This window comes from Neomonachus schauinslandi, chromosome 15 (assembly GCF_002201575.2).
Source record: "Neomonachus schauinslandi chromosome 15, ASM220157v2, whole genome shotgun sequence".
Taxonomy (NCBI): domain Eukaryota; kingdom Metazoa; phylum Chordata; class Mammalia; order Carnivora; family Phocidae; genus Neomonachus; species Neomonachus schauinslandi.
Window position 1 is genome coordinate 56,615,876 of NC_058417.1, and position 25,684 is coordinate 56,641,559.

Sequence of the window (25,684 nt, forward strand, 5' to 3'; positions counted from 1 at the left end):
AGCCATCTCACTGAGCTGGGGAAAGGAGTCAGCTCAGCAAGGTCCCCCTATAACGGGTGCGCTTGCCCCTGCTGGACGTGCCTTCTGTGGATCTTAGACTCCAGGGCCAGTTAGGAAACTCAGATGTGCCCCATGTCACTTGCTTGCTTCCAGTATTAGACGTGAAACAGTGGAAGATGATAGGCACACAGCTACAAGCAGATGTATCTTCAAACAAAATGTATCTTCTTCATTTTTATTACAAGTGGAGCTACAATTTGGACGGTTTAGGTTGTAGCAAGCCTAGCAGATGTGTGTTACAGTTACTTGGAGAATTGTCTTCTAGTTCCGACTGGGGACAGTTTAATGGACCCGTGTGTAGGAACAGAGCAGGACACATACATGTGACGTGATAAATGACCTCTGATGGCAAATATGAACGAGTGAGCTTCTGCATGAGAGTATCAACATTAGCAGAGTAACGGAGATGATCAGGCTCTCTGCCTTTGACTCACGATGCTTCATTTGGACACAGAAGCCTTTTCCTTCCAGAAAAGAGGCTGAGCAAAATAGATAAAGAGATTCTCCTACCATGTCCCCCGAAATAACACAAAGCAACCACTCGCAAGATAATCACCACCAAGCTGCCGTGTGCAGCCTCCATCCTCAGCTCTTACTCTGGACCCACACTTTCGAAGCAGCTGGGGCGGCAAGACTAAAACCGGGACCACACAAACGAAGAAGCAGAGTGCCACGGGCCTGGGAGTCAGGAAGACAAGCCCAGCAGTGCAGCCCAGGCACGGGTGTGCTGAGAAATGCCTAACAACCGGCTCCCCCCGGGGAGAAAGAGCTGCAGTGTCCGGCACCTGCCAAAATCTGCTGCAGATGCTCGTGCCCTGATTTCAAGGTACCAATGAGATATCAACCAGAATTTAACAATCGGCCTGGGAAAGTGCACGTGTGAAAGTTCAGGCACACACCACCGGACCTGGGGCACACTGTTCATCTCTCTACTCCTCAGGCGTTTTCCTCATCTGTAAAATGGGGACCATATAACAGTGCCTTCATTGTAAGGGGTTCTAAGGATTGAACGGAATCCACATGAGAAGCTTTCCGAGGCCGTCAGGGCCAGGAAGAGGGTGATCCTATTTCTATCAACAGGGAGACGGCGAAGCCTGTTTGCATGAACCCAGACCTAGGTCACCTTCCCTCCCAGGAGCCCACCGGGAGAGGACCCTGGCTCGCCTCCCATCCATGCCTGCTCCGGCAGCTCTGCAGTCTGGTCGGCTGCCTCTAGAGGGCGGTGTGAGGAGCCAGAGACCAAGGGCGAGGTGCTCCTTTTTAAGGGTTTATTCCCCAGAGACCAGCACACAACCTGGTGCTGAAAACCGGAAGCCGTTGGTTCCTTAGGGCAATAAGTTCCCTGAACCATGGGAGGTCTCGTCTCCCTTCCCTTCTCTCCACAGCTTATTTTTCTGACCATAAAAACAATAAATGTCATTTGGAAAATTTTATGAATACAGGGAAGCAGTAAAAGGAGATAACACTGATGCTGTCCATCCTGGGCACATGCGGACCAGGTCGTCTCCAGCCCTCCCCGGGCGCCTGCACCCCGCGCCCCGTGTTCTGTGCACCTGCCCTGCCTTGCCCTCCCCCAGGTCACGGTGACAAACACCGTCAGGAAAGTCCCTGCTTCATGATTCTGTCCCCTTACCTGTCTCTCTGGTTGACTTTGTTTTTCTTACTGTAAAAATAGTAGATACTGCAAATGTAAAACGGTGCAGCTGCTTTGGAAAACAGTCTGGCAGCTCCTCAAATGATTAAACATAGTCACCATATGCCCTGAAATTCTACTCCTACGCATCGGCCCGAGAGGGATGAAAACACAGCCACGCAAACACTTGGTGGCGGGCGCTAACAGCAGCATCGTGCATACGAGCCCAAAGGTGGAAACCACCCCAGTGTCCATCAGATGACAAATGGGGGAACACACTGTGGTCTATCCTGTCAAAGAAATAGTATTCGGCCATAAAAAGGAGAGGCATTCTGATTCACGCTATGTGGCTGAACTCAAAAAATGCTGTGCTGAACACGGTGCTGAGCGAGGGTTGCCAAGACACACAGGACCACAGAGTCTACGATTCCATTCACAGGACTCTGAAGTAGGGAAACCCACGGGATCAAAAAAGAAATAGACTGGCGGTTGCTGGAGCTGGGGGGAGGGGAGTGGGGGCTGGGGAGGCAGAAGAGCGGAAGGGTCCAGGGTTCTCTGACTGTGGCCGTGGTTGCAACCCGATGGATTACCCAAACCACTGAATGGCGCCCTTTAAATGGGTGAATGGTAGGCTGTGTGAGTTATAGTCAATAAAACTTAAAAAATCATGGATGCTCATAAGAAAACATTTAGAAAGGTCAGAAGTGCCCATCAAAGAAGAAAAAAAAATCTCTCATCATCCCCAAGGAGAGGGACAGAAGTCTTGATGGAGTGACGAGCCAGGGACACAGATGCCAGGCAAGAGTGTTTTAGGGGAGGGAGGGGGATGTTACCCAAGGAGAGGTGACAGCCGTGTCCTCTGTCCCACTCACTTCACATTGCATCTCCCCCTGGCAGGGACCCCATGTGCGCGGCCCAGCCGGGGTCAGTGCCAAATCCTCTGGATCCTTGGATCCGTGCACCTGCCACCCGAGACGGTCTCTTCCTCCTGAGCTTTCGCTCGCTGCTCACAGTAACCGCCCCCCGACAAAAAAAACCCTGTCTTATTTTCTCTAGTTTCTTCTCCTGCCCGCCCCCCCCAGGGGGAGTGTGTGTGCATTCCCTCCGGGGTATCTCCTCCTGAACTCCTGTCATGCCGGGCACAGCGCAAGCCACCTAGTGGGCACCTGCTAAGTATGTGATTTTTTAAATATTCTCAGTGAATGCGGGAAAAAGTACAAATAATCCAAACAGAAGAAAATCCCCCAAGTCACAGAGATTTGGTTTCAGAATGTATTTTTATGATTAAATTTGGATTGTATAACAAAATATAACGTCAGACTAGGGGAGCTGTCCCCTCCACTCCCCCGTCTCCTCCCAAGTTGTGAGCTGACTCCTGGTTCCCTAGGGAGCATTTCTAGCGTCCGACACGAGCCTCCCTTTCAGGAACAAAAGGCAAAAATTCTCACCTCTTGGCGTCCACCCGATCTCATGTCTCCCGTGAATACTGGCTTACTGTGTTTCCCCATCAAGTCATACCAGTTCCACTGTTGTGGGGGGCAGGCGAGAACACACCAGGAATTCTTGGACGGGAAGAGGCAGGGAAGCCTGGAGACTTCCAACAGCCTCACGGGGTCAGGGCTCTGCTTGGCCTCGCAGTGTCTCAGGCTCTGCGTGAGTCGTAGCCCTGGAGGCCAGGAGACTCCGCCCCGGACAGTCCCTAAGAGCATGCCCATGCCTCTCCACATACGCACCTGCAATGAGATATTCCTTCTTTCCTCCGACGTCCAGTGAGACCCCACATACGGCGGAGGAAGGAGCCGTGTAGATAAACTCTATATCCTTGTCAGGGCCTTTGAACATCTGGAAAGACGAAGGTGAGATGTGAGCAGAGCTGGCCTGCACAGCTAAGGAAGTCTGGGGCCCCTCCGCCCGAAAACATCCTGGGGGGGGCAGCCCAACCTGCACCTGTGGGACCCCCGGCATGGAAAAGCGGAGGAGCTAGATTAGAAGGTCACCTGCAGAGAGATTCTCTGGACACATCCGATCAGCTGTCAGCAGGTTGGGCACAACGGGGTCCCCGGCACCCATTTCCCATAACACGTGGGCTCTCCCTACCACTGACAAGGTCGTATCAGAATCTCCAGGGAGAGGCCTGTGTATCTCCAGGTGACTCTGACCCATCGTGGAGGACCACCGCCTTTGAGGATTGCCAGGAACTTTGGTCAAGCATTGGCTCCTTGATGGGAGAGGCACCCTTAACTCCGTGGCCATGGATAGGACTCCACGGGCCAGTGGGGTTTGACGTCTCCACTGATCTACACACCTGCTGCCCAGGTGGGGGGTGCATCGTTCCAACACCTTGGCAGGAAGTGAGACCGCCGCAGCCAAGGGTTCCTGCTGCCTCACTGGGTGGGGACAGTGACAGGCGGGGACGTGAGTGTGTGCGGAGGATGGTCCTCCACCCCGGCAAGGGGGTGCAGCCCAACGGAGGCTGGGGGCGTGGGGGGAGGGAGGCGGTGGAGAGGGGAAAGCACACACACGCTCTGGGACCACACAACAGAGGCTGCAGAGCGCAGGCGCCCTAGGGCTTGCGAGTCCGCTGGAACCTCGTGAGGATTTTTGCCATGCCTAAACCAGGGTTGCTAGGGGGGGGGTTGGGGGGGGGGGGTTGTTTCAACAAGCAGACCCCAACGCAACAGGGTCATCTCAACGTCATGATAAAGCAGCTTTGCAAGAGCTCGGTCCAACCCGCCCCAGGAAAGGTGAGGCCGATGGTGACAACGTGCTCTCCTAAATGACCTCTCCCGCTGAGGGCAAAAATGCTGCTTTGGTGTTAAGTCCTGCCTTTCCACGCCGCCACAATGAGGCCGCAAGAACAGAGACGCTCTCTCTCCCACAGAGACCTAGGTCCTGAGAGAGCAGGTCACCCCCTCAAATGACACGGATGCAATGAACAAGCATTTCATTGACCTTCTGAGAACCTTTATTTCCTGCTTCTTCTTATATTTGTAACAAAATTAAACACGGCCAGCGACAGCTCCTGCCTTTACAAAGCTGTCTCTCCAGCTGGAGACTAAGACTCGACTCTCTCCTGAACACCAAGGTAGTGACTACTGACAATGATCACTTTCCTCCAGGGCTGGTCCTGTGTTCTTCCTACCTCCCCCGCGCCGTCTGCTCTCAAACAAGGGCTCCTCGCCATACGCCCTTGAACAAGAGCAACGTTCTGAGAAAACTGACCCCACCACCTGCCCCTCGGTCCACAGCCTCCACGCCTGCCTGTCCCTCTCCCACAGGCCGTGGTCTCCACGTCTTCCCCCATGTCCTCTCTTGGGAAGCTGGCCCCCACCACACCTGACCACAGGCCTGCTTCCTTGTAGAATTTAAAGCTGACCAGGCAAGACTAGAGCCCACAGCACAGTCTGGGGGAGCGAGGGCTCCCAGACGCAACGACCGAGCTCTCTTGCCTTCGAGCCTCACACTAGCTCAGCTAAGGACGGGCACCCACGAACGTTCCACAGAAGCTCTGGCCAGCTTCGTAACGATGCTGAGGCTCCGCCACACATTCACTATCCACCAGAATGAGGAGAACGCATTTCTGAAATAACCTAGTCAATGGGAACAACCTTCCAGGCATTTACAGATTAAAGAAAACGGGATCGACTCGTGTCTGGTCCGGGGATGGGGGCACGGCGTTCCTCGAGAAGGCAGGACACCTCCCCAGGGTCTCCAGCCTCTGGAGGACCCAACCTTGCTCCTGACCCTCCCACGGCTCTGCCCGGTGGAGCAACCTGGCGGTGGTCCCCATTACCTTTATCTGCTTGATCTCATACTGAATCCGCTTGATGGGGTTGCCGTAGATGTCATTCCCGGAGTCCACCTCCTTCACACTGACGGCTTTCGCCCTTATCACTGCGAAACAAAGACACAGAGGTGAGCAGAGCCCCCACAGTGCCATCCTGGCTCCGAGGAGGGACAAGATGAGCCAGCAAGTCACACCCCACACACGCCGAGCAGGAGGGGCAAGAGGTGAAGCTCGGAGACCCCTTCTCGTCCCAGGATTTTTCACGGATGCTGACGGGGGCCAAAAGCAGAAGCCTGGTCTCTCAGGACCAGCGGGGTTCCTGAGGTAGTCACCGAGAAAGCTCTTTGTTGATGCCATGCTTAAGTGCTTGGGGGCTTTTGAAAATTCTCTCCAGTGTGTATTCGTTGGTGGCTGGGGAAGCAGATAAGCAAATTAACTGGGCCATGATCATCATCATATAATGAAGGATAGTGAGATTCCTACCACCCAGCCTCCATCCATGGCCGATTGGCAAACGGGTTTTTTCAGGCTGAGGGGTAACTGCCTCCCCAAGAGGTCCCATCATATTTAGGTTTAGGGGGTCTTACAACTGAAGGGTCTATCCTGCTACGCCTAATCTGTCCTAAAAGTGACCCTGAAAAATGTCCTGTGGGTGATTCTTTATAATAATAATACATATTCTATCAAGAGCACGACCGGGGAAGGGTCAGAGTGCTTTGCCCCCCAAAGGAAACATTCAAGGGCCTCACCGGCAGACCCACGGGACAGGTGCCTAGGAAGGAGGCCAAATGGAAAGAAAATGATCCCAGACCACGACACAAGATGAAGGAGAGGAGAAGAGGGTGGGCTGGGAAGGTTCTGGAATGTTTGCCAGAGCCTGAGGCTGCTCGTGGGCCATGCACCACAGGGCGTCCTACCAGCAATTAAGCCAGGACCCAGCCTCGGCCCGCACCCTGACGCGGTGAGGGTCAGCCGTTCACAGGTCACTGGGGCAGAGCCCTCCCTTGTTTCATTTGGAGGCTTATCAGCTGGTGGCACGACCTGTTTTAATGGCTTTAAAAGCTTTGCCCTCCACGGCCCAGCTGCGCAGGGTCACTCGGGCGAGTATTATGCTAATGTGGATGTGAGCAAAACAGGGCAATAGGGAACAGACAGAGCCAGGCACAGAGGCGCCTCTGTCCTCCACCCCCAGGCGGGCGACTCGCATCTTGGAAGCCCCTGGCCGGGGCTGTCTTCCCAACAGATCAGGGAGGCCTGGGCACGTGCATCCCATCTGTGCCCATCCCCCGGACCCCAGGCGGCACCAGAGGCAACCTGCCCACCCCCTGGCCCCTACCCCCACCCCCCACCCCCACCCCCCGCCCTGCCCTGCCCAGGCCCAAACCCCATTCTTATGCCTTCTTCTGTTGGAGCTGAGTCACGATGGGCAGAGGCCGCAGGTTCCTATTTCCCAGGCTAAGCCAGGCCCCAACCTGCAAAGCCACAACTAGGAAATGCCACCCAGTGGGCTACGTACAACAGAGGCCTCTGCCCTTGGGAGCGGGTCTGTTTCCAGTGGCTCCTCCTGATGCCACCCTTCTCCACCCCCAGCACCAGCAGACTTTTTATAGCCGCATCCCTCCGGGCTCAAAAGTCTTCCTCAGCCGCCCACTGCCCTCGTCTATAATAGGACACCCCTCTGCGACCTGGTGCCAGCCAGCGGCTGTCTCGTTACCCCAGCTGCTCCCATCCTGCTGTTCTGCCAGTCCACAATAGTCCCTTGAACCCAAACCTGCCCAGGGGTGTCCCCACCTCTGGACAGACAAGTCTCTTCTGCCCCGAATGCCATCTACCCCTCCCTGCCAGGAAAACCTCTACGCATCCTTCAAGACCCAGGTAAAATCGCCCTTTCCTTGCTCTGGGAGATCCTGTCTTCCTGTGGCACTTGGCACATTCCACATCTGTCGTCCATCCCGTTGTAAACACCTGTACGCCTGTGTGCTCAGGGGGCTTCTACCCGGCAGAGGCTACGTTCTGACCACAGTCAGTGCCCGCTAGGTCCTTGCCAGATGGAACCGGGCTGTCCTTGAGACATCCGGGCAGCCCAGCTGAGTCCGTCTGTGGTCTCTCTCACTACCTGCCACATCTATACCCTATTGCGCCCCCACACGGGGAAGTGTTGATGCAAATCCCGGAACGTCCCAGATGAACGCCCCAGGCGTCACTGGGCGTCAGCACGGTCGCTGGCTGGTGGCATCAAAGGAACCAGGAACGCCCAAGGGAGACAACAGTTGTGGGAGGAGCCCGCTGCTGCTGGATTTCCCTAGGACACGCCCAGTCCTGCATGCTTTTCCGAACTGCTTTTCAGAGGTCCACTACCTCACACAATGCTTAACCCCAAACAGGTCCTCAATAAACAGCTAGTAGCAAGGAGAAAACCAGTCAACACTCCTCTCAGTGAACAGGTTCCATTCTGTTCCATGCATTCAGATCCATGCATTTTTGTCCTAGAAAAGCCCCTAAGCCTCCTAGGCAGTCCGAATCTGTATTCAGGAGGGGCAGCACCGGGCTAGCCCCTGCCCTAGCCCCCTCCCGCCGTGTAGTGCCAAGGACATTCCCTGACCTTGCTGAGCTACCCCCCCAGCCCCTGCACTCCTCCGGGCTGCCGTGAGGAGTAGGGGACACGGGGCCTGGCACACAATGCATGTCTAGCTCAAGGCGACAGAACGGCACACTTTCCTTTTTTAAATTATCGGAAAGGGACTGGTTGCATCCAGGGTCCAGGGCAGACTTGCGGGTTGAGACTAGAATGTGAACTGGCTCCTAGGCTGCCCGCGGCTTGCAGGGAAGTGGGGGGCAGGGGCCAGGAGGAACCCCAGCTGGGCTTGTCCATGCAAAACAAGAACTCATGATTCTCCGGGGTCTCTGAATTTGGGGTGGGAACCTCCTCCCCACTTTGAAAAATGAGAGATAACGTGAAGGAAAGAAAGAGAATCAAGAGAAGCAAAGAAAGAGCAGCTTTATGGAAATCTTCCGAAAGCATCAACACCGTCCGGACACGAAGGAGAGATGCTGGGCATTCATCCGTCCACGGAGATGCTGTGGACCCGCTCAGGGCAGCAGGGGCCGTGTGGGCTCAGCACTCTAGGCGGGGAAGGGCACAAGCAAAGCTTTAGCAAATAAATTCATCAAAGCCGGAGGATCCCATAGGCAAGCTGAGGGCAGGAGACCTGGGGGACACAGGCGGAGGGGCCCCACAGGGAGGAGGGCTGGGGCGGCCTCACGGTGGACCCCAGCCAGCTCTGGCTGCAGACATTCTGACCCTCAGCCTTCTGCCCCCAGCATGAGGCCGGGGTGGGGATCTCTTAGCAGCCAGACTCGGAGCTAGGGGTTGAGGCTCGGAGCCTTTCAAGTGATCCTAAAAGCGTGGGCCTCCTTCTGCTGCCCACGGGAGAAAGGGGTAAGGAGAGGGAGGGTCTTCGAAAAACAGAGATGGCCTTTAAGGAGCATCCAACCCAGGCAAGAAGTCAGATAATGGACAGGGGAACAGAGAAGCACACCGTTTCCAACCCAAGCGGCGGACAGGGAGGAGGCTGAGAGCTCTCCAGAAAGGCATTTCCAACACCCCAGGAGACAGGCATCACCAAAGCTCTGGGATGGAGGCCACTCTAAGTAAAGGATGGGCCCTGCTCAATCCCAGGCCTTTTAAAGGCCAGGACTGGGGAAAAGCAAAGAGACCCAAAGAGTCTGAGAAGAAATTAAAATCCAGGCATGGACATAGGTTTGCTGAACACCTACTATGTGCTGGGCCAGCAGTCTGGCCCTGGGGTGGGCGACCAGCCCACATCGTGTCCCTCCCCCCAGCAGTGAGCGGCTCTGCTCCACAGGCCTACCCTTGGCCGTAGGAACCAGAGGCAGCGGCAGGAGCAAGAGGCTTTATAAAGATCCTTGTTTTAACTGCTTTGTGCTCAGAAATGATGGCCTCTCCCGGAGCTGCGCAGATTTTGTTTTTTCTTCTTTCCCTTCTGCCGTTAACACAACATCTGGGTTTGAGATCAAGGCTGATACACTGGCTGATGGATTCGCCGCCAGATGTTGGCTACTGGGACGCACAACCGTCAACTTAATTCAAAGCACACGCAACCGCAGAGCCCCTGCCCCCACCCCTTGGGCCGCGGACACCACATGATGTCACTTCCCCCTGCTAGCAGCCTGCAAAAACAATCCCCGGTACACCCAGCCAGATTTGGGATGGAAAAGAGCTGGGTGGGTGGAGAGTCAAGGTCGGGGACGATGATCCAAGGAACACAAGCTTTGTTCAGATTATGAGAGAGGACGCCCGCCCAGGGAAGACCCAGGGAGGCCAGACTGTCCCACTGCTGCCCGGGGTGGGCGGCGGGGGTGGGGTGGGGTGAGAAGAGCAGGGGGCTTTCAGGAAACCTAGGGTGTCTTCAGCACGCAACATGGCCTGGGCTGGCCTGGGCTGGCCTGGGACCGGGGTGCGGGGGGCACGCTTGACCAGCCCAGGCAGAGATTCAGATCATCCCGCCTGCACCCCACCGACATCTTGTGAGTCCTCCTGCGTCCATGGACATTCCTGGGGAAGCAACGGAGAATAGCAAGCCATCCCCACAATCTGTGGGGAGCCAGACCCAGAAAGAGAACGGCCTCTAAGGAGTTCATTTATTTCACACCCACTGAGTTGTCTTTACTATCTTGCCGCGAGCCTGGCCGCTCTCCGGAGGAATCCCATCTGCTACATATACGAATATATCTTAATAGGACACTTCCCAATGGGGCACCGCTTCCCAACTGGGCACCGGCTCCCAGTTCCAGAGCCAGGTAAAGCTGTGGATATTAAAACATGACTTTGAGACCCTTGTTTCAATGCACTCAACTCACGCTAAGTCCCTAGGCCCCCGTACCAGCTTTGTGGTCAGTCCCCAGAGGCTGAGCTTCTGGCTCAGGGAAAAATCACACATTTGCCCAGAAGAGTCGTGGGAATCTCTGGGGTTCGGAAAAAACACTCGTCTAAGTACAAGGTCAAAATCCAGCCCTGGATCATCTGAGCCTTACCAGTGCACGGACTCAGAGTGGCAGGGCTGGCTCAATGTCAGCAGAGGCCACGTCCCGTCTCAGCCCAGCCCACGGGCTGCAGCCGCCAGCGAGAACCCGGGAGGGTCGCCCAGGGAGACTGCTGCCCACAGGGATGGCACTGCTCTGCTCGTCCGTCCTGCTCTCAGCCCTGGGGTCCCTCCGCTAGGGGCATGTTCCCAGTGCCACTCATGTAGGAGGATGGAGAGATGGGGCCCTCAGCTTGCCAGTACATCTGCCAAAGACCCTCCTGTCCTGTCCCCAGTCGAGAGGGGGTCATCCTGCACGGTAACCGGAATGCAGTTGAGCCAAGGCCACTGCGCGCAGCAGTATGCCATCATGGGGGTGAGCGTGGGGAAGGGCATTTCTTAGGTGGAAACGGGGCCACTGCATTGCCCGGGCTGCAAACGCCCTCCGTGGGTCACTCGGTCCACTTCCTCATCTCCACGCAGAATTACATGCCAACATCTTCAGAGGAAACCCAGCTGCCCCTTACTCCAGATGGGCTCCACTCCGCTGGGGGGCTTGGGGACAGCTGCAGGGTTCCCCGCTTTCGTCTACGCTCTCCAGAGAAGGGGTCACCCTGAGTCTGGACATTTACACCCTCCGATCACAGAGCGACCAACGTCCCCCCTGATACCTGTAACAACATCCTGCAGCTGCTGTCTGCAGTTTTTTATCCTTTTTTGGGTGGACAGGTAACACTGTATGGCTGGTCGACCTGGCTGAGGCCCCTCTGAGTTTTGATGAGCTGGTCCAAAGTCTGGCTGAGGGCAGCCCGGTGGCGCCCCCATCCCACCCACACACTAGCCCTTGGGGCCAGACTTGGGAAAGCCAGGGGGTGCCCCACAGCCCCCATCTACACCCAGACACACCCCGCAGTAACAGCTGCAGCTTTGGCCTATAAAAGCTGTAACCAAAGGAGCACGTTTTCAGAGCCCTGCCCCCCATTACCGTGGGATCCCTAACGGCACCTCAGTGGGCTTTGGGGGGCATAGTAAGGATGGTTTTGAACCTCTCCAATGGGCCTGCATTTGCTCCACGAGCAGGGTAGGCGACCCCCCCAGCTGGAGGGCAGGGAACGGGGCAGACAGGGATTGAGAAAGAGAAGCAGCCTCACATGGACTGCAAGCCCACTCAGACCCCCTGGGTCTCCAGGCCGCCCCTCCCCACAGAACCGCATGTAGAAACGGGGTGCGGTCCAACAGCCTGGGAGAGGTCACAAGGAATGGGTGGCGTCAGCGCTGGCTCAGCACCCAGACGTCCCTGGGAGCATCCAGCCCCACCTGCCCCTCCGGCCTCACTGTCTGGCCACGCTGCGCATTTGCAGGTGTCCCACGGTGGACACCAGGGGTGGGGGGGGCTTTCCCCGGACACCTGGCCCCGCCAACCTTCCCTGGTGTCAGGGCCTGGCCGCTTTCAGTCAGCAGGGGAGCCGACTTCTTCCAATTCACTTCTTTTAGGGAACTGAGAAAAAGGGGGGGGGGGCTCATTTTATAATTAAAACTTTTCTGTGGTGGTAGAAGGCAACCAGGGGCTCCCTCCGTCTGAGCAGCTGCCCCGACAGACCAGAAGCCACTTTCGGGTCCCTGCAAGCCTCCTCATCCTGGGGAGCCGACCCACGTCGCCAGCTCCAGGGCAGGGCTGCGCCTGTCCAGGGTGAGGGCGAGGTTGGCCGGCGTGACTCAGGCCAGGGCTGGAAAGGCCTGCACTCACCACCACTCGGAGCAGATGTGTCTGTGGGGGCCGAGGGTGGGGCAGGGAGGGTGACCGGGTGCACGAGAGAGGACAACACACAGCAGTGTGGCCCCAGCCCTGGGCCTTTGGAGATTCTAGCACCTTCCCATGAGCTGCTGTCCACTGGATGCCCGGTCTCCATGGAGACCAGCGTTCCCACCTCCACTTCCTGTCCTTTGGCTCAGGCCCCCTTGGGAGCACGAGGGAAACATCTCTAAGAGCTCATCAGCTGTGCAGAGAAAAGCTGGGGCACTCGCTGCTCGGCCGCCTGCCCCAGCCCCCCAGGACCCTGGCAGGCCCCCGACTCACGCCCCACCACCCTTCCTTCCCACTGTGAGCCCAGCGGGAGCTCATGCCAGAGGCCTTGGTCACGGTTCCCGAAGCCTTGGGCTCAGGCCCTTCCCATTCACGTGCTGCTGAATCACTTGAAAAAAATGCATCCCGATCCTGGGAGGATTTGCTGAGAACAGTGCGGCTTTGTGGAAGGAACTGCTGCTCTGCACTTTCTCCGCCAAGACCCCGAGGAGCAGCCAAGCTCGGCCCTGCAAACCCCAAGCCTGGAGCCCACAGCGGGGGCAGCAGCTGGATGGGGCAGGGCAGGAGGCAGAGGGAGCCCGGAGAGGCGCGGAGGGAACGTCAGCCACCCCGCCCCTGCCCCCCTGCAATCCCTGCCCATCCACTGGCTGGGGAAGGGGCACGGAGGGACCGGGTGGCCCTGTCCTCTCTGGGCTGCCCCACTTGCAGGGGTGAAAGCAGGAGGGCCGGGCCCATGGCTCGGGCCTGTGAGCACGGACAGGGCAGCAGCCCTGGCCCTCGTGTAGGACTGAGGCATGCAGCCTGTGGGCTGACCTCTCTCAGGCAGACCCAGGGATGTAAAGGCTGGGATCCCAGGGCCTACACTCCAGCTTCTGACATGGGGAGAACCCAGGAAGCACGTGTGCCCTCTCCTCCTACGCCCTGGAGCTCAGCCGAGCAAACAAGGCTGCCTCCTGGAGTCAGAGGTGTAGAGAGATGTGCTGTCAACCTGGCACCCCTCTCCAGCCTGCGACCCGGCCTGGACTGTTCCCGGAACTGTCAAGGGCAGCCCACGTGTCCACATCAACCCTCCATCGTGTTACAGAGGGAGGGGGTGGGGGCAGGAGACTGGAAGAACCACTGCAGGCCCGAGAAGGGGCCCTGTGCCCCAATTTTAAAAATCTTCGTTTTCCCGTTATTTTACATTTCTGAGGGTCTGGATGTTATCACGCCCCCTATGACCACGCACCTGGCTGGGTGGCGGAGGGGACAGGTGTGAGGACCCTCGGACCAGACCGTAAAGGTTCTAGTAAATTCAGAATGAGACGGAAACAGGGAAGCTGTCCCCAAATGTGTGAGCAGAAGCATGAAACCCATGGAAAGTTCTAGAAGATACAGTGGAGAGGGAGGACCCGAGAAGTGCTCCAGGAGGACGAAGGTGCACACAGCCATCACGTCAGGAATCCTCATTGCCACGTGGCCGTGCTCTGTGGGAACCTGCCAGGAGCCTCCCAGTCTTCCAGGTGGCACTGTCCCAGGGCCCCCGGCACCACTGTCCAGGTATGTCAGAGCGATCCGCAGGGAGCAAAGACAGGGTCCACCAGGACCCCAGCCTGCTCTCTGGGTACCAGGGAGATGGGAGATACCCATGGCCTCTCCAGAGGGAACGGGGGGCAGGCTGGAGGGCAGTTTCATTTTCAGCACTGCGGCCCCCAGCCTTCTGCAGCCCAGGTGGGAAAGGGCGCGGCGTCTCATCCTGCTGCCGGGGGACCGTGTAGGTGTGACCGTCAGGCACCGATGACTCACCCTCCACCTCCTCTCGCTGTCCATCTCCTACAACTACTTTTAGCTCAAGTGTGGCCGAGAAGGGGCGCTTCCTCACCTAGGACACTCAGGCCACAAATACTACCTTGGAAAGGAGAAACAAAAATAACCCCCTCAAAGGCAGGCTCATCCATTCATCAGACCGCGGCTTCCAGGCGGTCAGTGTTCGGGTCCCATCATGGTCACGGCTTTAACCCGGTAATCCCATGGCACCTTCTGGGACCAAGGTGACGCTTCAGCAGCATGCAGGAGCCCCGGGTGATCCCGCACCCTGCAACGCTGAGCGACCCCAGGCCAGCCTCCCCTCAGGTAATCCTCATTTGGTTTGGGAGTCGCAGAGCCCTCCCGGCCCCAGGGCCTCGTTCTCACTCACGCTGGGCTTAGATCAGACTGTCGAGCTGGCTTTGCAGCCCTGTCCCGTGACATTCCAGCAGCAGAGGACAGAATGGAAACGGGCTGGGAGCAAACATTTTCTCTACCTAACGTGGAAAAGCCGGACAGACAACGGGGCTCAGGGAGATGCTTTCAATGAGATAACTACGTGAGACCGCAAAAGCTTCCTCACCCCAGCTACCGGGGATTGGAAAAGCACCCAAAAAACTTAGAGGGTGCTGTTACTGCCCTGTCTGAGTGGCACGTGTGGGGGTTCCGTGAGCCTGATGCGCCCCAGGGAAGCCCAGCTCAGGTTTCTCACAGGACTGGGTCACCCCACATCTCCCTGTGCACCCCGCAGGGAGAAATGGAGGGACAAACCCCAAGTTCAGCAGGCACGTAGCTAAGGAGGAACAGAACAGGGAAGGAGCACACAGGTAGAAGCTGGTTTTGAGCAAATATTCTAGATCTTGGGTTTGGATAGTGGGCTCACGATTGTTCATTATGTTATCCAGGAAATCGACACTAAGGGACAGAAGGCCATTCACGGACCAATGATACAAATGCATCATGACCAAAGACGGATGATCCAACTGAGTGCGTCTGAGGTCCTGGGGAGGGAGAGAGGGAGGGAGAGAGGGAGGGAGGGAGGGAGGGAGGGAGGCAGCCACATCCTTCACACACCAGTCCAGAGGTTGCCCAACTGTGGCTTGAGGTCTGCTCGCAGACACCCCCCTATTTTTGTAAATAAAGTCTTACCGGAACCTGGCCCTGCCCATTCACTCCTATTGTCTATGGCTGTGTTCGAGGTGCAGCGGCAGGGGCGGGTCGTGGCCACAGGGACTGGTGGGCTGCCAAAGCCTAGAATGTTCACTATCTGGCCCTCTGCAGAAGAAGTGCATCCCTCCACCCCTGTTCAGACTCTAAGTATCTGCAACTGGCAGATGAACCTCCTCCCGCCCAGCTGCCAGGTCAGGGGTGCAGCCGGGGGTGGGACACTGACCAGCCGGCCAGGCACCCCGCCACTCCAGCCCCAGGCGGAGGCACCCGGCAGGCCGTGTTGCTGGGGACCACTCCCCTTTCTTCTCTGGGGCTCTGTCTTCCCTTTCCCCTCTCCCCCCTGCTTCTCCTCTGCCTGTCTCTCCCTCTGTCTCACTTCCCAACGTTAAAGTGACAAGAATACCCTAAGCCAGGTGCCATGAAATGAGGTTGGTTTTGTTGGCTTGAAAGACAAAAGAGGTTTGAGTGCAATGTCCCCATTTATATCCCAGCCAATCGCTAAGCAACAAATGATGTATCTTTTGAAACCGTGCCGGCTTGACCTTGGATGCCCCTGAAAGTCCAGTGTTTATGTGGCCAAAACATCCGAACTCCCTCCTTCACCTGAATCTCCGGCTGTGCTCACGGCCCATGCGGGCACAGCCTCAGCCCCAGGACCCACCTGGGCGCCATGCCGGCCAGCTTCCCATGGTCGTGCCAGGGAGTCTTCCCGGACGGGACTTCGTCAGAAGGCAGGCCCAGGGAAGGAGGACGCGCCCCGGAGGCCATCGGGGGGGACAGGTGGCCCGCCGGGGTCTGAGTGGGGGATGCGCACACAGACTCTCAGAGGCTTGGGTACCATTTCCGGCATCACGCTCGCTATCAGTGATGTATTTATCATGGGTGGGACGCTCGCTCTTATCCTCTCCTCCGAAACTCTTGCAAGCGTTTCCTGGCTTCTTCAAGAAATTGCTTGTGCAACTTGTTTTGCTCTTCAATTTGCTGCTGAAGGTCATGGATCATCTGACTGTGCCTGTCATCGTCCATGAAGCTGGGGGCCCAGAGGGAAGTGTCGTGCTCACATGCCCCTTCCTTCCCCTGGTCTAGGGAGGAGAAAGACTTCAGGCGAGCCAGGCACGCCCTTCTTTGTTCTCTCTGCTCTTCCAGCCCGGCCTGGGAGTGGGCTTCCCAGCTCAGCCCCGGGGGGCCCATGCGGTGCCACAGCTCCAACTGCCCACCCGGTCCCTGCCACAACGGCACCAGGCCAGCTCCGTCTGCCTGATCCCGCGGGGACCGGCGCCAGGCGCCCTCCACCAGCGGGTCCGGTCTGGCCGCTGCTTGTCCAGAGCCCAGGCCGCCAAGGAGCCGGTTCTCTTCACCAATAAATACTCTTGCCTTGGGAGACAACGGTTCACTCTCAGTCTTACGTGGGAACTTGGCCAACCGGAGATACTTCTGGTTCTTGAGCTTGTTCAGGAACTCCTTCAAGCTGGTTTGGGACTCGGTCTGGTGGGCGTCCGCCTGCACTGGGCATGTGGGCTCCCCGCCAGGCTGCACGTCCGCCTCTGCACCCACCGCTGTCTTGTCTCTCTGGGGCTCACCTCTACACTCCTGCTCCTCGGAGAGGCCGAGCTCTTCCCTGGAGCTCTGATCCACCCCGGGCCCCGCTGCAAGGTGCAAGTTCAGGTGCTTCTTCAGCTCTCTGTTTGTGTTAAACAGCTCCTGGAAGGCAAACTCAAGCTCCCTCTGCCACCTGCTCTTGTCCCCGCACCGGCACGGAGACGCCTGGGGTGCGGCACCCCCTCTGTGGGTCCAGCCAACGGGCCACAGCTCTTCTAGGTCTTCTGCTTTTCCCTCGGGACTCTGATGCTGACGGTTGTTGTCCGGGCCTTGACCAGGAGGAGCCGCCCCCTTTCCCGGCTGCCTCCGCCCGTCCCGGGCTCCTTCTCTCCCCTCTTTCTCCCGATGCTCGAGCTCCCTGGCAGCAGCCAAGAACTCTTCTATGTGCACCCCCCTGCCCCCCCGGGGCTCAGCGGGACGGCTGCCACCACGGGTCTTCATCGAAGGTGCTCGCTTGCCCTTACTCTTCTCAGGGGGGCAGAGGGGGTGACGGGTCCGGCCCGCGGCTCTGGGAGGCCCCTGCTTCTCCGCGCCCACCGCTTTCCTCTGGGACTTGGTGCCCCAAGGCTGCGGTCCGACTAGCTCTTCTCTGTGTCTCTCCTCTTCCCTGACGGCTGCTCTGTGCTTCTCCGTGGCCCTCTGCGGCCGGGCTGCTCCTTGCTGGGCCGGCCCCTGCGAGTCAGGCAGGGGCTCCCTGGCCTGTCCTCCCCCTGTGCCTGACAGATGTGCTAAATATGGCCGCTCCAGGCCCCGGACTTGCAGGCTGGGGCCTCCTGCCACCCAGCCTCCAGCTCCTCGGCCAGGCGCTGCGGGCTCTTCTGCTGCGGGGGTCTTGTCGCCTCTGCAGGGCGAGGGCTCCTTTCTCGTGGACTTGCAGTAACCTGTGCGTCTGCCTCAAGTGCGCGACCTCGTGGTCGGGGCTGGGACTCAGCCGAGCGGCTCGGTCTGCGTTTCTTTTCATGTCGGTGACCTGGGCAGACACGGCTTCAGAGCAAAAGTGGTGGGAACCAAGAGCGGGAGTCACGGCGCCGGGGGCGGAGGGGCCACACTTGCCACAGCTGTCCCGTGCCGAGCCCACAAGACCAGGACACACTCTGCTGCCCAGAGCGTTCCGAGAAGAGCGAGCCCCTGGAGACAAGGCACACGCAGCTCTGAATGCAGGACAAGCTCTAAAGCGCGTCCCTCCGGGTCACTTTTGCCAAGACCCGCCCGCGAGGGCCCAGGCTCGGTTCCCAGTTTGTCTTGCACACCTTTAACGAGACCCTGTGGGGCGGCTGTTTTCCACGGGGTGTGGTTTTTGCCCTCCAGGGGACATGTGGCAACATCTGGCGATATTTTTTGTTGTCATAACTGCAGGGAGGGGGAGCATCTAGTGCACGCAGGCCAGGGACACTGCTCGACATCCCGCATTGGCCAAGAGGTCCCCACAATGAACAGGGGCTCAGCCCCCCATGTCAACAGTGCCGAGGCTGAGACCCCCACCCTAGGCAGGGATGGAAGGGTGCAAGTGTCTGGGCTCTGCAGGGGGAGCTGCTTACAAATGGGAGGAAGAAAAGGTGGCGAAGGAGCCTGTGAGGCCGGGTGTGTGTGCACGTGTGCAGGTGTGTGTGTGTGTGTGTGTGCGTGTGTGCGAGAATGCATGGTACTAGAATCCACTGCAAACCAATCAGAGGGGGCTTAAGCTTCTGCTTTCGGGATTCGCAGTTCTTCTCTCGTGGGGTTATCGGAGGGGGACGCGTTGGCATCCGGAAGGGACCCGTGCCCTGCAGGCCCTCCTAGAAAAGGAGGGGCATTTACACCAAAAAAGTGTGGACTCACACTGCGTCCACCGGCAGCTGATGTCAAAACCAGCCAGACCGGTGGGCTAAAGGAGCCCCTTCCTAGACAGCTGCAGGCTGTGCCGAGTGCCCCTCCGCCACTCCTCCCTGCTTTCGTTTTAGTCTGTGCGCAGCCGGGCTGAGCAAGGCCGGCCCAGAGGCACGGCAGGAGTTGGAAAACAACACCGCATCCACGGAACATCAGTTACGTATACCTGCCCATCTTTCTTTCTTTTTTTTTTTTTAAAGATTTTATTTATTTATTTGACAGAGACAGACACAGCGAGAGAGGGAACACAAGCAGGGGGAGCAGGAGAGGGAGAAGCAGGCTTCCCGCCGAGCACGGAGCCCGACATGGGGCTCGATCCCAGGACCTGAGATCATGACCTGAGCCGAAGGCAGACGCTTAACGACTGAGCCACCCAGGCACCCCTACCTGCCCATCTTTCTTACAATAACCCTGTGAGGTAAGGGGCTACCAGCACCCCTGGTTCACAGCTGGGGAAACTGAGGCAGGGACCGATGAAGAAACTTAACCGAGATCACACAGCTGGCATATGGTCCACATTCCACCGGCCGAGGCTGCTCACACTGCCGCCGGCTTTTGGTAAATGTGATCACCCAGTGAGACACTTAGAATAGCGGTTAGCGTGCCATCCAGCCACTCTGCTGACCACCACGATGAGCAAGAGGTGGGGAGAGAGAGAGCTGGGGCGCTGAACGTGAGTGGTGGGGATTCGCAGAGGTGCCCCGGGAATTCGACAGGGGAAGGAACAGTCTGGGTGTTTTCTCAACAGACTGTGCTGGGACAGTTGGATAGCCACATGCAAAATCATACACCACACATAAAAACGAACTCAAAATGGAGCACAGACCTTAACATTAGGTCTAAAGCTACAGCTTCAGCGGGAGACATAAGTGTATCTTCGTGACCTTGAGTTAGGCAAAGATTTCTTGGATACGATCCCCAAAGCACAATCAACCAAAGAAACTGGTTAAGAAGGTGTTATCGATCCTAAACACCTTGGCATGCCAAGAGACCTCATTCATAGGTGAGAACAAAAAGCACAGAGTGGCAGGAAGTACCTGCGAATCACATACGCAATAGAAGGCTTGAATCCAGATTATATAAGCCACTCAAGATGTAATAAGACAAATAATCCAAGTTTTAAATGGGGAAAAAAAAAAAAAGCAAAATAGACACTTGACTAAAGAGGAGGCACGTGGCTCGTAAAGCGTGAGATTTTAGCATCGGCCATCATGGGGGGGGGGCGGTGCACGTGGAAGCTACGAGGGACCGTTCGCGCCCACCGGGATGGCAGTAACGAAACAGACGGACCGTAACACGTGTTGGTGAGCACGCGGAGCAGCCAGAATCCTCCCACGCTGCTGGCGGAATGCGACACGGTGCAGCCGTTTTGGAAAACAGTTTGGCCGATTCTGAAAAGGTAGACGCAGATTTACCATATGTCCCAGCAACCGCATGTCTCAGCGCACGCCCAAGAGAAAGGAAGAGTGCATGTCCAAACCAAAGCCGTGGAAACACAGAGGGACTGGACGGCCTCCCCGGCTCACGGGCCAGATGGGAGTTTGGGTCCGAGTCTCAAATGCCAGCGATTGAGCTTTTTCCACCTTGGGAACGGCCACGGTGGTGTCCAAGCAGGTGGGGAGAGCTGTGAATGTCCCCTCGTCTGCTCTGGAAGACACCTGGAGAGAAGAAGGGAGACTGCGCCCCTCGATGCAGCGGTCCACCGGCTCATCTTCTGTTAACTGGTGACGGTTAGTAACACCTGGACGCGCCTCTCCTGCTCCTGAGCGCCCTAACCCACTCGGTCACCCTGAGCCAGGCCCACGGAGGCCAGCACCCCAATACCACCGAGTTGGCTTTTCTAGGAGACACACAAATGGATGAAAACATAAAACCTCCTGACAGACTTCTTGGGGACAAAGTGCAGAACTCAGAGTCAGCTCCCAGTTCAGGAACTGAAAACCCCGTGACGCCCAGCAGACGCCTCCTTGCCCTCCGCCCACATCCCCAGCTCCTCCAAGCTGCCACTTCCAAGCCTGGCCCCACTTGCTAACTTGAGCCCGGAGTGTTCTGAGCGTCCTGGGGTTCTCCCTCTGGTCTTGTAATCCTGCTCCCCCAGAGCTGGACGGCTGCCTGCGCCACGCCGGCTGCCTTCAACCCCTCAGGGAAACCACAGCCCCCGTCCCGACACAAGCCCCACTCAGAGCAGTAGACGGAAGGCGAGGTGGACGCCGTCTGGCCTCCTGCACCAGGCGGACACTGGGCCCATTCTCTCCCACCCTCTGTGGCCCCGGTGCGGTGGCCACCCCCAGGCAGTCGCTCCGATCGCCTTCCAGTAGAGATGGGCCCCTGCCAGGCCGCTGGGGAGACCTGCTCGTGGGCGCCGGCCGGCGCCAGGCCCACAGCAGACTGCAGGGCCCCTCACACCCGTGACGGAGAACGGCAACTGTGCCACGATCAGAGGCTGGGAGGTACCTAGGCTCTGACGTCAGGCAGGTCCCATGGCTCCACCGTAGGGTCGCAGTCCCGTGGCTCCCTCCCGCATACAAGCGGCATGAGGCTGCCTGTGCAGGGCCACGGAGGGGTGACACAGGGGAAGCCGCACACGTGCCACCGAGGACCCGCCTGTGGCCCATCCTCACAGGCAGGCTCAGAGCCGGCGGGTGGGCCGGCCCGCGCTCGGTGGGCGGTCACGTGGCTGATCTGTGGCGGTTGGTCGGGACAGACCCCCCCGCCCTCCAAGTGTTGGCATGTGTTGTGAGGATGCTGCAGGTGCTAGGGGGGCCCCAGATCCCCCAGAACGATGCCTGTGGTGGCGGAGTCAGGATGACACGTGGTGGACATCACACACCCCCAGGGAGCCTGGGGAGTCCGTCCACCTTGCACGTACCCTATTCTCGGCTGGAACCCACAACGTGATCCGAGGGCTCATCTGTGCCCATGGGACTACATGCGATTTCACAGACATTTAACCAAACGAGGTAACGTGCATGAAGAAAACGGTAAAATGGAGCTTGCTGTGTGGACAGGACACTGATCACCATGTAGACCTCACTGACGGTAGACCCGCGTGGCACAGGCCATCCCTCTCACCTGGTCTCACCGCGGCAGGCGAGCTCTAGCCCTATCCCCGCATTCTGATGCGGAAACGGAGACTCAAGAGAGGTGAAGTAACTTGCCTAAGACCACACGGCTCATAAGCAGTACAGGAAGGGTTCAAATCCGAGCAGGCAGACCCCTGACCTGAGTCACCCACCCTGCAGCTGAGGGACGTCAGAGCTGGGAGCTAGGACTCTGTCCCGGGGTGAACTTATCACCTGACCTCCCACTATCGCGAGAGGCGCTTAGCCTCTGTGCGACGGGATGGGCCTCAGTGTTTTCCTTGCATTTTTACTGGAGTTCATCAAATGAACCACCCTCCCCTTTCCCACTCAAGTATTTTCCTTAAACACTGAAAGGCAAGAGCCAGCATAGTGCCTCCTGAATCTTGTTAAGAGTCGTATTTTGATCCAGCAGGTCTGGGGTGAGGCCGACCTTCTGACTTGTAAGCAGCTCCCAGGGGATGCGATACTCGGGTCCGGGGACCACACTTTGAGTAAGGCGGTCCTAGCAAACGGCTCTACCCAGTATCCATGTCTCGATCTGCCTCCTCCCAGCCTCTTACCCCACCTGAGCCCCTCCTACAAGACTCCTAATCAGGCTCTCTGCCTCCCCCGGCCCTGAGCCTGACCCCAACACCTCCACACCCGGCTACAGCCACCATTCACTCAGCCAGTGGTATCTTCACTGGTCCCCTGCTGCCCATGCCAGCAGGTGTCCCAGAACCATCCACAGGCCACCTGCAGCACGGTCCCCTGAGCTGCCAGTTAAAATGCAGATTCCTGGGACGCCTGGGTGGCTCAGTCATTAAGTGTCTGCCTTCGGCTCAGGTCATGATCCCAGGGTCCTTGCTCCACGGGAAGCCTGCTTCTCCCTCTCCCACTCCCCTGCTGTGTTCCCTCTCTCGCTGTCTGTCTCTCTGTCAAATAAATAAATAAAATCTTTAAAAAAAAAAAAAAAAAAGCAGATTCCTGGGCCCTGTGTCTGCAGGGAGGGGCCCAGACCCTGGTCAGTTCACCAGCTCCTAGGGAATTCCCAACAAGGTCAACAATCCCTGGCCTGTGGGCCCGAGAACATGCCGGCAGCTCCTGATCCAGCTCCCCTACCCAGCTGGGCTCCTTGACCCCCCCCACCCCCGCCCCACCCAGGTCCGGGGCCAGAGTTGTGCTCACATGGGTTCTTCTTCCTCAGCCCTACCCGCATTTCCCCAAGCCAGGTCCGGTCCCTCCTTCCTCCAAGGACATCCCCCGACCTCTGTAGCGACGAGAGAAATGCTCCTGCCTTTCTCTAAAGGCCTACAGACTGGGCACCTGGGTGACACGGTTTAGCACTTCTTCTTTGAAACGTATAAAAATAGACACAAAAAAGCCCCCATTAGGTGGCATGGCCGGAGAACGTTTCCCTATAGCTAAAGCTTACTCTTTCATGTGTGAAGTTAATCATTTCTGTCTTCTGAGAGTCCACAGAACAGATCAAGTTTGACCTTTTCTCGAACACTCCAGATAATCTTTTGGACTAAAATGTAAGGAATCCCTTTAGGGCTTTTAAAATGCATAGGACCAAAAAAATATATGTAGGACAGAGTGCCTCTACAGGAAATGACCCCAGAATATAATCTGGGTTCTATAGGTTGACTCTTTATAGCCTCCTCTGTTCTCCTCCCTGGCTGAGACACAGACACTGGGACAGCACCCTAGCCTCCTTTTTTCCAGCGGCCTGGCACCCACACGGGGAGCTGCTAAAACTGTGTCTGGAGATCAAGAGAGTCTGCGGCACAGGGCACGGACGGCTCTTCTGTGAGTTGAGGACAGGAGTGTGTGACTCTGAACATACCAACCTAGCTGCGGACAACCAGCACCCAAGTACCCACGGGGACACACAGAACCAGCTGTGTTGCTGGAAGGTACACCTCCAGCTCAGAAGATTTTTTTAAGATTTTATTTACTTATTTAGAGCAAGCGAGACAGCAGGGGGAGGGCAGAGGAGGAAGGAGAGAGAATCCCAAGCAGACTCCCTGCTGAGCGTGGAGCCCGACGCAGGGCTTGATCTCATGACCCTGAGATCATGACCTGAGCCGAAATCAAGAGTCAGATGCTTCACGGACTGAGCCACCCAGGTGCCCTTCCAGCTCAGAAGATTTTTAACGGGCCTGGATACCTGGCCAAATCTAACAAGGCACCACGTACTGGGAAGACATTTACAACTCGCGCGTGGGCCCCCCAAAACCAACTGCACAAATGCAGAGTGGGAGCAGGTCGGCAGAGATGTGTGGCCTCCCACAGAGGCGGTGTGATCTTTACCCGTGGGGACAGAGGGGCCTAGAATAAGCAGGGCAATAGTCCAGCCCGGCGATACCTGGGTCAGACCCCAGCTGGGCGTTCTAGGCCCTGGCGTGCTGAGCTGGAGGGCACGTGGAAGAGGCAAGCCCACGCCCAAGGAGCCCACCCTGCTCCCACCCCACGGGCTGTCCGGATCAAGCGAGGTGGTCTGTGAGGCTCTGCAAACAGCCCGTGGCTCACAGGAAGGCCCAGTGAATGTCTGAGCACCACAGAGCTGTAAAGACAGGGGATGGAGCCCATGTGCACGCAGCTGACAGACTTGAGTCTAAATAACCTCAAAGAGGAGCCGATAGCTCACAACGTCTACTTCGACAACGTCGGTGGGAGTCTCATAATCAAAGTGTAACTACTGAAACGCTTATGAATTCGCCTAATTAAGAAATAGACGATAAATGACAACCGTGCAACTTCACTAAATAAGGAGAAAACCTAAATAATGGAGAGACTGGACTTCCCAGAAAGAATTCAGAAAACCTCTATAGTGAGTGTTCAACGAAGGGGGAAGAGGATGTCGCCTGAGTTCAGGAGGAAAATGAAAAACCTGTCCGAGGAAGAGAAGTCCTGAGGAACTGAGAATGTTTGGAGTGGAGCTCGCAGGTGACAGAAAAGTCTAGAACAGCACAGTGTGGTGGTTAAGAGTATTAGATGTGTGACCTGGTGCCAGTTTCCTAACTCCGGACGCCTCAGTTTGCTCCTCTGTGAAATAATGGAAATAACAGCACTCATCACCCTTAGAAACACCCAAAGGCTCAGTACGCTGTCTGGGGAAGAGGATGGTACTTACTGTGCACGTCTCCAGATGACTGAGCTAGACCAAGAACACATTACAGGGAGGCAGAAACTGGCCAGGTGGAAAGAAGCACCTCCTACAGGATTGTCTTGAAATCACTGGGCTGACTTGGTAGATAGTGAGACACCCATCACTGGAGGCATCCAAGCCAAGCCCGGATAAAACAAACATCAGAAACATTTTTAACTCCATTTCTCTGAGCTCTAGCCTCTAAAAATACACTCTGTGACACCCAGAGCCTCGAGGTTTGCCCACTTCCTGACTCCCAGCCAAGTTCCAGAGTGGTAGTTCCTAAAGCCAGCTGGGTTTTGGACCAGCTGCATCAGAATCACTGGGGCAGTGGTAGACAGGAGTCCTGGCCAGGCCCCACGGCAGATCTTTGCACCAAAATCCTGGGGTGGGGGCTTATAAATCTGTATGTTTCACCATCAATCACCCTGACATACAGCCTGTTTGGGACAGTTCTGGAAGGCCAAGATGGACAGGCAGCCAGGCCCGTGTCTCTGTTATCCCCTCGACCAGCTTCAGACTCAGAACGAGGCCCAGACTCTTCCAAACTCTTGGGAGATACCAGGCTAGCCAAGTGGGCCACTTACGGCTAACCCAACTGGTGGCTTACTAAATGTCCCTTGACAATGTCAATCATCGGGTTTCCCTGCAACCTCAGACTCCAGGGACACAGTGTAGGTCTGGGGTCCCCATGACTAACCGCTGTTCCTACTACACGATGA

At 57.1% G+C, this 25,684-nt stretch overlaps 1 protein-coding gene across 1 annotated transcript in view; it reads right to left on the reverse strand.

Annotated features, from left to right (window-relative positions):
* Positions 1 to 25,684, reverse strand: part of TIMP2 (TIMP metallopeptidase inhibitor 2) — a 45,614-nt gene that overhangs the window by 7,143 nt on the left and 12,787 nt on the right. Inside the window, exons 2-3 of the mRNA XM_021680938.2 lie at positions 5,487 to 5,587; positions 3,427 to 3,535 (exon numbers count right to left, since the gene is read on the reverse strand). Coding sequence (XP_021536613.2) covers positions 3,427 to 3,535 — 109 coding nt within the window. The 5' untranslated portion in view covers positions 5,487 to 5,587. The remainder of the gene's footprint in view (positions 1 to 3,426; positions 3,536 to 5,486; positions 5,588 to 25,684) is intronic.